The sequence below is a fragment of the Elaeis guineensis genome, chromosome 3, assembly GCF_000442705.2.
Source record: "Elaeis guineensis isolate ETL-2024a chromosome 3, EG11, whole genome shotgun sequence".
Taxonomy (NCBI): Eukaryota; Viridiplantae; Streptophyta; class Magnoliopsida; order Arecales; family Arecaceae; genus Elaeis; species Elaeis guineensis.
Genome location: NC_025995.2, coordinates 79,256,304 through 79,268,555, shown reverse-complemented (window position 1 = coordinate 79,268,555; position 12,252 = coordinate 79,256,304). Strand labels below are relative to the sequence as shown.

Below are 12,252 nucleotides of genomic sequence, written 5' to 3'. Positions count from 1 at the left end.
TCACCATCTGGCCTCAAAAGAGAGAGAGAGAGAGAGAGAGACCAATAGGACTACCAGTTTGTCAAACCCATGCGTTAAGCCTTGTTCCATGAAATCATCAGATGCCTCCAAGATCAATCATAATATGGTGGTAAGATGGCAGTTATCTGAGCAATCTGAATCTAGAAAACCAAAAAAAAAAAAAAAAGATTTTATACAGTGCATTGCTAGCCATCTCATCAGCCAGAAGAAAATTTGATCCAAGTCGATTTACAGCAGCTTCAATGTATGTGAATCCAAAAATCCAACGCATATGAGCAAGGGATAATCAGCTCAAATGAGAAAAACACAGCAACGCTATCGGCTTTCAGGCCGAAGTTCTGCTGAGGAAACTCCTAAGTTAGCAATGTATCCATAATTGAAAAGTCCAGGTGATAGCCTCAATCAGGTGCCCAGTCAGAGTGACCAATGTACTTTAAATTCACCCCAGAATCACTTTGAATAACCAACCCATGATTCGAAAGAGAATACAAAGTCTTACCAGAGAGCAGGGTCAGCAGGACTCTGGCATCATGCAGCTTCCAAGGTTTGTTGTGGTTGCAGAGCAGACTCCACCAAGTCATCAACACAGGACAAAAGAACTCATAAATAGAACTAGAATTCTCTAATTTGAATATCACTTGTCGCAAACTATGTTAAATAGTTCATCACTTGTGCGTGTTTAAAGAACTAACAACATTAACTTTATCAGAGATATGGTATCTTATCTGTGATACCTCATAACTGACCACTATCTTTGTAACTTATCAGTTGCTAGATCAGTAGACAACTAATTTCTGAAAATTTGACAGTTTCAAAAGTGCTCACTGCAGCTTTAGTAAACTAGAGTAGATCAGACAATAAGGGAAGGCCAGAAGCCTTTATCGGTGTAGTTGTCATAACATACTTTCCAAGTATGTCGCAAAAATTATGGAGAGTCAAAAAGATACAGAAAAAAAGGGACAAGATACATGCTTCAGAGAGACTTTAAAGAATAAAATCAGAGAAATATACAGTATACACCATCCTTTCAGACAACAGAAGCTTTCCACCTAACCAATATATCTCCAGACCCTTCTTACGCTACAGATCCTTGTATTTCATCAAAGTCAATAATGTACAAAGGTCCCAAGCATCTTTTGCCGAAACTTCAGGAGACTCAGCTACTGCAGAAAGGCAAGCGTGCAAAATGCAAACCGAAGAACATCATGTTAGGTCTGACTGAATTTGCTCAGATAAATCACCAGTCATTAAGATAGAAGCCATAAGCAGAAAGCATCAGCAGGGCTGGACCATCACCCTTCACTTCGGTAGCAGTAATATTGAGTTGCAACATGCAGGATATTCCACCTGTCTTTACAATGGTACATATTCATAAGTCTGAATTGGGTTTGGATACCAAGAACTTGGCAACTGCCTGATAAAGTTGCTGTTCTTCAAAGGGCTTGGAGACATAACCATCCATTCCACATTTCATGCATTCTTCATATGTTGCCTGAATGACATCAGCAGTCATAGCCAGAATTGGCAGGTGCCACTCAGCCCTTTCAGAACCTTCATAAGTTTCTCCACATTTAACTTCCTCATTTGCTTTGCTCTCCATTAGGCGAATTTGTCGAGTTGCTTCAAATCTGTGACAAAGGAGAAATCTTGTAATTTTTGCTCTTCCTTTCTAATCTGCATATCATGCTTGTATTTTATCCAAATATTTTGATGTTTTGTCGAACATTAGCAACTTAAAAAGAACAGAATCAGTCAATCAGTGAGCTCAATCAATATTAATGTCTTCTCTTTAAGGAATTGTCAGCAACAGATGAAAAAAGTACACTAGTTGACTGGTTAACAAAAAAGGTGACATACAGAGTCACTTAAAGAAAAATCTTATAAGCAAATTCCAGAAGGTGTTTTGCAAAACTCTATCAGAATTTAGACCATAATGTTCTGCCAATATGTCCAATCATTTAAGTTTTCATTTAGAAGCCTTATCGGCTAAGCCTACAAGTCGTCAAATAACCAAGTATTACTCATCTCACCATCTGTTTCCCATGAAAAAGGCTAGCTATTTGGCACCTGATTGAAACTCATCCTCTATAATATGTGCAAAGCTTGCTGTGAGGGTGTCACCGACACATGTTGGCTTCACGTTGGTTTTGGCTAGTGGCCAATATCCGCACCTAAATACAAATTATCAATGATTACTTGTAGGTACAGGGTACACAGCATTGCACCTTGTGTGCTAGTCTATGTATGTACAATGGGGCTGTTTTGTTGCCTGCAATTGGCAGGTTGCAGTTGCAGTTGGCAGAAATTGAATTACAGGCATCCAAATCAAGTGTTTGGATGCCTGCAATTGCAACTTCAGGCTACAGTGCAATTATAAAAAAGGCCTCAAAACTTGTACGAGTTGTAGCCAAAATTGGCTGCGGTTTCAACTACAAGGAATCTTATAATAGAGAAAGCCCTTTCGAAGGGGCTATATGCTACTCTAACTATTCCCTTCTACTCCATGATGTCCTTGTAAACTAAATTAATTTTATAATATTATAATAATATTATTATACATAGCAATGTTACAAGAATATTATAGCTTTATAATAATATTAAAATATAATTAGAATATTATATTATGAGTATTCCATTATTATAAATGTCATAATAGCATTATAATAATAGTCATATTGTATTATACTATATTATAGTAATAATAATAATATTAACATATTATAATGTATCATAATATTATGATAATAAGAAATTATTATAACAAAATATTGTTATAATAATATTACATTATTCTTATAATAACAGTATAATACATTACATTTTATATTATTAGAATATTATGTTATTATTATGTAAATGCTATTATTATTAGAATACTACAATATTATTATAAGTAATAATATTAATATAATATTATAATAAGATTATAATATTACAATCTTTATATAATAATATAATAATAATCATAATTGCATCTAATATATAATACATAATAATTAGAAGTTATTACAGCGCATATGGTAAATAGTATGTCTAACTATTATAAAATCAAAATATTTTATAGTAATTATTCTTATATTGATCCAATGATAATCTACCAGCAATACTATTTTTTCTATAATTACAAATAATATAATAAATACTATACTCTAATAGAAAATTCAACAAGTTAATGTTACCATATTTCTTTCCACATCAAACAACCTAACAGTTGTACAAGTATTTGCAATTTTTCAATTACAGACAACCAAATAAGGTGCCTTTCTACAACTACAATTCCCATTGCAAGCGATGGAATTGTAGCCTGAGCTGCATGCTGTTATACTGCAGGCAACCAAATGGCCCCTAATAATTAGGTTATCACTTCTAATAAGAATTGAGATTAGCTGATACATATCAGTACTTAGATTCTTATTTTAAACATGCACCTAACCATCATGGCAACTTCATTTCTATCCTAGGTCGTCACAAGCTCTTCCTATTGGATTTTCCTTTTCTCTGTTCACAAAGATGTGAAAGCCAACCGTACATGATAATTCAAGCACATAGATGATAATGACCAACCGTACATAATAATGATAAGGAGTCGTCATAGATAATTGAAGTAAAGGTTAGAAATGACAATAGCTTAGAAGTTATTCATATTGTAAATAGAATTTGAGCTTCCTGACAGCACCAACATGTCTAAAATACCTAAGTTATTAACATGTCGAAGTAGTTACTTGTTCTCCTATAATTTTTATCATGAATTTTTAGTCTATTTGTCACACATGCAAAATAATTGTACAGAGTTACTTTTAATTGAAAATGTTTGAATTTATAGAATGCGTATGGTAAGCAACAATCAGCACATATGGTGACTTCTGATCCTAGATTTCTATAAATTAGTTTAAATTGTATTTATTCAAAATGTCCATATAAGAGTACCAAACAATCATAACCAATCAGTGTTTAACAAGTTATGAATCCTTTCATATACTTCCATTGCAATGTGTGCAAGTGTCATCATGATATGATATGCATACCATGTAAGAGTTGGTGTGGTGCTCACAAGCCTTGGGAGGCCGCAGGAGGAGTCAACATATTGGCTTCGGAAGACTAGGACAGGTGTGGTCCCAGGGCTAGAACAAGAGTGGTCTAGGGTGGAGACATCCACGGGCTTGAGGTCTAGGAGTTGAGGGCCTTGAGGGACTTAGTTGATGCTCTGGAGACTTGGGAACACAAGATGGAGCAAAGAACCAAAACCAAGGCTGAAAACTGCAGAGAAAAAGCAGTTTCACAGGTCTGGGTTGAGACTGGATCGACCATGTCTCAGAGAAAATGCCAGACAGAAGACAGGATCTTGAGATTTCTGGCATGGTACGTAGGTGAGTCGACTCAGTCCAAGATTGAATCAACTCAATTCCAGACTGGCTTGACTTAGTGTCGCGGGGAGAGTTGCATGAATTTTTACATGGATCTAGGATCGGGTTTGATCCTAAGGATCTTAAGGCCTGATTTGAGAGGTCTTAAGGAGGCTAAACCAGAGTTTGGACTGAAATTAAGTCCATAAAATGAGAGCATGTCAGACATAGGTGTACATGGACTCGATGAGTGCTTTCATATATGGGTTAGCCAAGGAAGTTTTTTTGTCAGACCATATTGGCTATGTATATATATACATAGATTGTATTAGGGTTTAATACAGTGGAATCCAATTGATCTTCTCTCTTTAACTCTCTCTTTCTCTCTAGTTCCAACATCAAAACTCTAGTGCCTCCTTGTGTCCTCCTTGTGTCTCCATCGTTTGCTTCTGCATTTCTTCTTTATTTTTTGGATTAACACCCAGGTCCATGCAAATGATCCTCATCTGGTACGGAAGTTGTACCAGAGGTTATCACAACAATTGGTATCAGAGCAATGCAGCAGCTTGAGCATGGAGGAAGAAGAAGATCAGGTTTTTAACAAAAGGATCAGTAGAAGTTCATATCTAAAGGTTTCTCCAGATTTTGTGAGGAAGGAAGAGATCTGGGGTTGCTGTCCACCCTCCTTAGCTAGGTATTTTTTTCAGATTTATATCTTATGCTATTTTGATTCAGTGTGATCATGGATGGCAGCAGGGTAAAAGTGGAATTTGAGAAATTTGACGGAAAGAGGAGTTTCACTATGTGGAAGGTTAGAGTGGAGGATCTGTTGGTTCAGATAAGGCTGGACTCAGCCTTGGAGGATAGGTCAGAGGAGATGGATGACAAGCAGTGGATAACCTTGGAGAAAAGGACATATGCCACGATTAGGACTTGTCTAGTGAATAAGATTTTATATGGCATGTCGAAGGAGAGAACACCCAAGAATTTTTTGTGGTCGAGGCGGCACCAATTGTACATGGAAAAGAACATGCACACCAAGTTGATGCTGAAAAAGCAACTGTATAGCCTTCAGATGTAGGAAGGCAAGGATGTTGCGGTACACATTCAGCGGTTTGATTGGATGAGCATGGACTTACTCAACATTGGGGTGGAGCTCGAAGAGGAAGATAAGAGCCTATTGCTGCTACGTTCGCTATCCAGGAGCTTCAATCCGTTGATGACAACGTTGCTGTATGATAAGGAGACACTGTCGTACAAGGAAATCATATCAGTGCTCAGGTCCAATGAGCAGTGGGAGAGGATGACGAAGGGGGAGATCTTCTAGGAGGGTCTTGCATTTTCAGAGACGTCCAGGAAAGGGAAGAAAAACAGCGAGCAGGTGGGGTGAAGACAGTCCAAGAAGGACAGCAAGGAGACTAGAAAATGCTTCAAGTGTGGTAAAGCAGGGTACTTTAAGCGGAAGTATCCGCTTTGAAAGAAGTGCAAGGAGAAAGAAACAGCTCGAATTCCATTGATTCAATCGCTAAGTTGGATGATCTTTTAGCGGTTTTAGAGGAGCCTACAGGGTGCAGATGTTGGATTTGTGCCCTAGAAACCAATTTTTGGCTGACACATTATATATTTCCAAGACCTAAATTTATACTTATAATACTTTCATTATAAATAAAGAGTTTTTTCTTTTCAATCATGCTTATATGTCCATGATTTATCCTAAAAATTAATAAACATGATTTTTTGTATATTCTTAAAGAGTTAAGAATTTGAGACATACATTAATTAGAGGTTAATTTCTAAATGCTCCCAATCAAAGGATCATCACGGAGGAGAGTGATCAATCCATTTGAGATCGGTGCACGGTTCACCTCTTTTGTGGACAGATGAATCTTGGGTCTGCAGTGTAGAGACACTGGAGTGAAGGTGTAGGTGGTTGTTAGAGAACAACTTGCACTGAACGTGACCAACATGAGAACCACATGGATGTCTACTCACTCATCAGTGGTCTTCTCGATGCTGCAGTGATATAAGTGATCCTTTGACCTGCGGTGATATTGGCTATTGAGTTTGACTGTACGTTCTCTTGATCCCTAGCCATTCGGATCCTTGCTGTGTATGTTGGCTTCAATAGGTTCAGATTCGCGGTTTGAAGTAGGATGCACCTAGATGGAATTTATTGACCTTGGTAGAAAAGAAGAAGTCCTATGTGATTTGCGAGATTGAGTTCAGAAAATCTTTGGTCAAAACAAGTATGAATACTGGAAAAGAGTTTCCATAAGATTCACAAATGAACTCGAGTCTAGCCAATCTTACATAAAATTGATGATGGAGTTTGACGAATTCTCCATGACCTCCGTCAAGTCGGGACTCACGATAGAAGGACTAAATCATACGATCACTGCACCTAAGGGTTCATATTTTTATTCTACTGGATCGCCACTATATACTGCTAGGTGTCACTGATGGATTGTGAGACTCATCGGACGTCATCTTGATGATCGATGGCCCTTGAAGGGTAAAATTGAAAATGTTCCAATCCATCGAAAAGAATTTCGATGATATTGTGATAAAGATCACAATATATCTCACTACCAGATAGAATGAAATCTATGGGATCACACATTAAGAGATTTAATTTCGAATTTGCCTATTGGGCTTATGAAGTTTCAATTGGGTTAAAGTTTATTTGAAACTCTATTAGATTTATAAGAATCATGCTAGCACATGATTAAACCTAATTCTTCTCGGAACTTTGATTTGATCAAGTCCATAGCCTTGAACCTAACCTAAATTCATTTGGATTTAATTGGACTCTTAATTATAAGTCCAAGAGGATTTAATTAAGTCAATTAGTTGGCATAATTATCCTAACATTATCTTTTCCATATCTCCTAATTATCTCTAAGTATGCATGTGGAATAGATGAAAGAATGGGTGGTGTAATTTTTCTTTTTTGAAAATTATTAAGCATCATATCCTAGAAGGGCCCACCCACTCTTATGTGTCATGGCGTGAAGGAGAGAGGGTAGGGTCCATGCCCCATCTCTTATGACTGGAGATCCCTTTGTGGGGTGTTAAAAGTTGGCGTCCCAACCACCTGACATGTATTCCATAGATGGCTATTGTACATGCTTAAAAGAGCTGATTAATTACCTTTTATATCTGATTTTATTTGGCATAAATCATATTTAAAAGGTAGAGGATTCTTATGAAATAAGAATCTACCTTTTTAAGATGACAGGGCTCCTAATATGTGTCAGGACTTATGTCTATTTAAAAAGAGGTCTCTAGGATTTCTTAATCTTCCCTTTCTAAATTTCTAATTGATTTTTCATCAAGAAAATCTTCCCTTTCTAAATCTTCACGCCTCCTCTCTCTCATATTCTTCCTTTCCATGCCCAAAGATTGGGTGTTCTCTCTTCCACACGCCTAGAAAGAGTTCTGGTGACTTAGAGATCAAAGATCGAGGAGAAGAAGAAGGTTGCAGATCAATGAGTTGATTTCTCAGTTAAGATCAAAAGAGTTGATCAGAGTTCTCAAGACCAAGATTTTTCTTGAGAAAAATCTTCTACGAGAAGAAAAGTTCGAATTGATCCCGGTGGATATCCGTAGAGGTCGGACACGCATGCGGCTCCATCTTCTACGAATCCGAGATCATCTAAAGCGGTGAATTTCTACCCGCGCAAAGGTAATGAGATATGATCTCATATTTTTCTTAAATTTCAGATTAATTATATGTGCTTTCTTCTGGGCTTGGATAGATTTAGATCTGGTATCTTGCATGTGGGGTTAAAGGATTTAACCCGATTTATTTTTCGCTGCATGTTTTCAAAATTTTAAAATCTACACATGCTGCCTACCCTATTCTCTATCAGTGGTATCAGAGCCAGATTTTTTGAAAACACATGATCTAATTTTTAGATTAGATCTGAAAGTTTTAATGATTTAAAATTAATTTTGTGCTGATATAAGGTTATCCTGATATAAGATTTACCCTCTATACTGCAAAAGTTGTCCTAGTACGGGATTGATTGATTTTGAAAATTATTTTTAAAATAATTAAATCAAATCTTTTAGATCTGAAAACATATATGATATGTTTATTTTTTATTTAGATCTGAAATTAGAATGATTAAAAATTCACATCAAACTGGTATAAAGTTGTCCTAATATAGGATTTACCCTCTATATTGTAAAGGTTGTCCTAGTTTGATATGAATCAATTTTTGAAAAGATGCTTTCAAAATATTTTAATCATTATTTTAGATCTGATTTTATACATATTTGATATGTGTAAATTTAGTTTTAAATCTGAAATTAATGTATTTGTGATGCATATTTAATTTAGATCTGAAACTATATATATTCGATATATGAAACTAGGTTTAGATCTGAAACAATTTCGAGATCATAAGCCATTAATAGCATGCAATGAAATATAATCTAAAATTATTTTTAGATCTAAAATTAAATTGTTGCATGTGGGTATGGGTTGAACAAATTAGATCTAAGTGATCAAACTACAATTAGGATCTAATTGATTAGATCAAACTAAAATCTATTTTTCGATTTTGAGCAGTCGATTGAACCTAATCGATGGATGATTAGAATTAGATCAAAGAGGTTCAAAATCGATTTTAGTTGTAGTTGGTCGCATCGATTCACATTTTGATGTGAGTTGATTGATCAAGATCAAAATTTGGCTCAATGGCTCGGACCCGTTTCAATAGATTAATCTAATCGATTCTAATCGACCAATTTGGTGTTTAAGACAAGTATTTAGATGGTGGTTATTTAATTAGTTCCGTTGTCTGACCTGATCAATTTTGATTGGTGTCTAAGAAAAACAATGGGAGGACCCCCACGCATCTTAACTTACCTGACCATATTGAGAGATTTAGTTTCATGTTAAGTTACTTGTTAACTCGAGTTCACCCATGCCAGCTAGGCTGGTTAGACATATTGATGTGCTATCTAATTTAATCAGTCGGATGTCAAATCTGCTGATTTAGAAGAAATCTAAACCCAAATCTCCTCATTAAATATTAAGTCTACGGTCTTCCATCGTTGTAGAGATGCGGATGCCTTCCTGATGTTGATCGTTCTCGACTGGTTACAGTGGTTCGATTGCATCGGGAAGGTACAACCACTCTATTAACATGTGATGTCTCGGGGTAGAGATGGGATTGGGTCCAATAACTGTTAGGTGAGGATCCCAATGACAGCTTTGCACCAACTGATGAACGATAGGTTTAACTTAACTAAGGAATGTGCCAATAACTGTTAGGTAAAGCCACAAGACTTAGAGATCTAGTCCGCTGCATCTTGCTTAGTGAAGCAATGGATAAAGTGTTATCCACTCATCGATCTGTACTCACCAATAACTGTTAGGTGAAGTATGTATAGATTAATGAGACCGCAGTACCCACTTGAAACCGATCGCGTATAGATTTTCGTTTCTCCATCTGAGTGTTAGAGATTCGAGAAAATAATGAAATTTTTTTTTATTTATTTTTAAAATCCCTAAAACAAACAATATTATAAGTACAAAATCTAATTAGAAACTATTCTCTCTGCAGATAGCCATGTCGAGTTCAAACCCTTTAGTCCGAATCCTCGATACAAATAGGTTGATCGGCACCAATTATAAAAACTGGCTCCAGAATTTGAAAATCGTTCTCAATTCCAAAAAGCTCACCCATATCTTCGACCAGGAAGCACCTAAGTTACCTGCTCGCCCATCCGCTGATCAACGAGCTATACTTAAAAAGTAGATGGACGAAGATAACAAAGCAAAATGCTACATCTTAACGTCCATGTTCAATGATCTTCAGCAACAGCACGAAGACATGAGGACTGCCAAAGAAATACTAGTTCACCTGCAAGAGTTGTATGATGAACAAAGTCGCATAGCTCGTTTTGAAGTCTCCCAGAGACTTTTCAGAGAAAAGATGCGTGATGGGCAGGCCGTCAGTGATCATTGTTTGACAATAATCAAAGACATAAAGGAGCTTCAGAAGCTCGATATGAACATGGACAAGGAATTACAGGTGGATCTGATCCTCCAGTCTCTTTCTGACTCATATGGAAGTTCATTATGAACTACCATATGAATAAGATTGATGCTATTTTGTCAAAATTATTGAATATGCTGGTGACTGTAAAGGGCACCTTGAAAAATTCAAAGGGCACATTCTGGCTGTGGAGCGGACTTCTTCCAAAAGAAAGTCTTCTTTCAAGAAGAAAAAATCCACAAAGAAGCAAAAAAATGAGGCCAAGCCCAAGAAACAGGTTCTGAAGAAGGCCGACGATAAAGGAAAATGTTTCTATTACAATGTCGAAGGCCACTGAAGAAGGAACTGTCCGGCCTACCTGACAACTGTCAAGAACAGGAAGAAAGATGGACCTTCTAAAAGTACATCTGAGTTGCTTGTTATAGAAACTAACCTAACGATTTTCTCTTCTTCTAGTTGGGTTCTTGATTCTGGTTCAAGTGCTCATTTGTGCACTTCAATGCAGGATCTTGAAGAAGTTAGGGGGCTGAGAGAAGGCGAGATCACTCTCCGAGTCGGCAATGGAGCAAGGGTTGCTGCTGTGGCCGTTGAAACCTATCCTTTGCGACTACCGTTAAGATTTAGTTTGTTTTTTAAAGACTGTTACTTTGTACCTGTAGTCAGTAAAAATTTGATTTCTATCTCTGTGCTGGCACAGGATAATTACAATTTCTATTTCAATAAAAACATGTGTTCTATTTATTTTGAAAATAAACTTATGACACGTGCTTTCTTGATCGACTGTCTTTACTATTTGCATACCGATGCAAGTGTAAACATTAACGAGCAAATTGCGAATGCCATAGAGTCTAAGAGATCTAGAGATAAGATCAGCCAAAAGTATCTGTGGCACCTTAGGCTAGGCCATATTGGAGAGGACAGACTCAACAAATTGGAGAAAGATGGTCTTCTTGGACCATTGACTTTCGAATCTTATCCAGTCTGTGAATCATGTCTTCAAGGAAAAATGGCCAAGCTGCCTTTTGTGGGACAAGGAAAAAGGACCATCGAGATATTAGCCCTGGTACACACTGATGTGTATGGTCCATTTGATATAGAAGCCAAAGGTGGCTATATCTACTTCATAACATTTACTGATGATTATTCATGATATGATTTTGTGTATCTGATGCACCGAAAGTCTGAAGCCTTTGAAAAGTTCATAGAATTCAGACATGAAGTAGAAAACAGACCAAAAAATCCATAAAGGTTCTTCGATCAGATCGAAGAGAAAAATATCTTAGTGAAGAATTTCGAACCTATTTCAAGAAAAATGGCAGTCTCACAATGGACACCTCTAGGGACACCTCAACTCAATGGGATATCCGAGAGGAGGAATCGAATCCTATTGAATATGGTTCGGTCCATGATGAGTTTCACAGATCTTCCTGACTTTCTTTGGGGATATGCTTTGCTGTCTGCAATTCATCTCTTGAATCGAGTTCCCTCTAAATTTATTCCTACCACACCATATGAGTTATGGCATGGTAAGAAATTAACTCTTGGGTACCTCAAGATTTGAGGATATCCGACCCATATCAAGAGACAGCAGGCGGACAAGTTAGAAGCTAGGTTCTTTAGGGCTCATTTTATAGGATATCCTAAAAAAACCATGAGATACTATTTCTACAATCCTGAGGATCACAATGTGATTGTGAGCCGTCATGTCGTATTTCTGAAAAAAGAGTTTATCCAAAATGGAGGAAGGAGGAAGATTAACCTCGAAGAGAATCTCTGAAGAGCATCGAGTCCGAGAACCTGAACCCAATAACGAGCCAGTAGATATGATGCCTTCACCTCGTAGATCAAGTAGGATCTCCCGTCCTATTGAAAAATAG

At 36.9% G+C, this 12,252-nt stretch overlaps 1 protein-coding gene across 3 annotated transcripts in view; it reads right to left on the bottom strand.

Moving 5' to 3' along the window:
* Positions 1-879: 879 nt before the first annotated feature.
* The window catches only part of LOC105033286 (probable histidine kinase 6), a 31,868-nt gene continuing 20,495 nt past the window's right edge, over positions 880-12,252 (bottom strand). For all 3 annotated transcript variants that reach the window (XM_019846605.3, XM_019846604.3, XM_019846606.3), the window contains exon 12: positions 880-1,649. In XM_019846605.3, the coding sequence (XP_019702164.1) occupies positions 1,391-1,649 (259 nt within the window). In that variant the 3' untranslated portion in view covers positions 880-1,390. The remainder of the gene's footprint in view (positions 1,650-12,252) is intronic.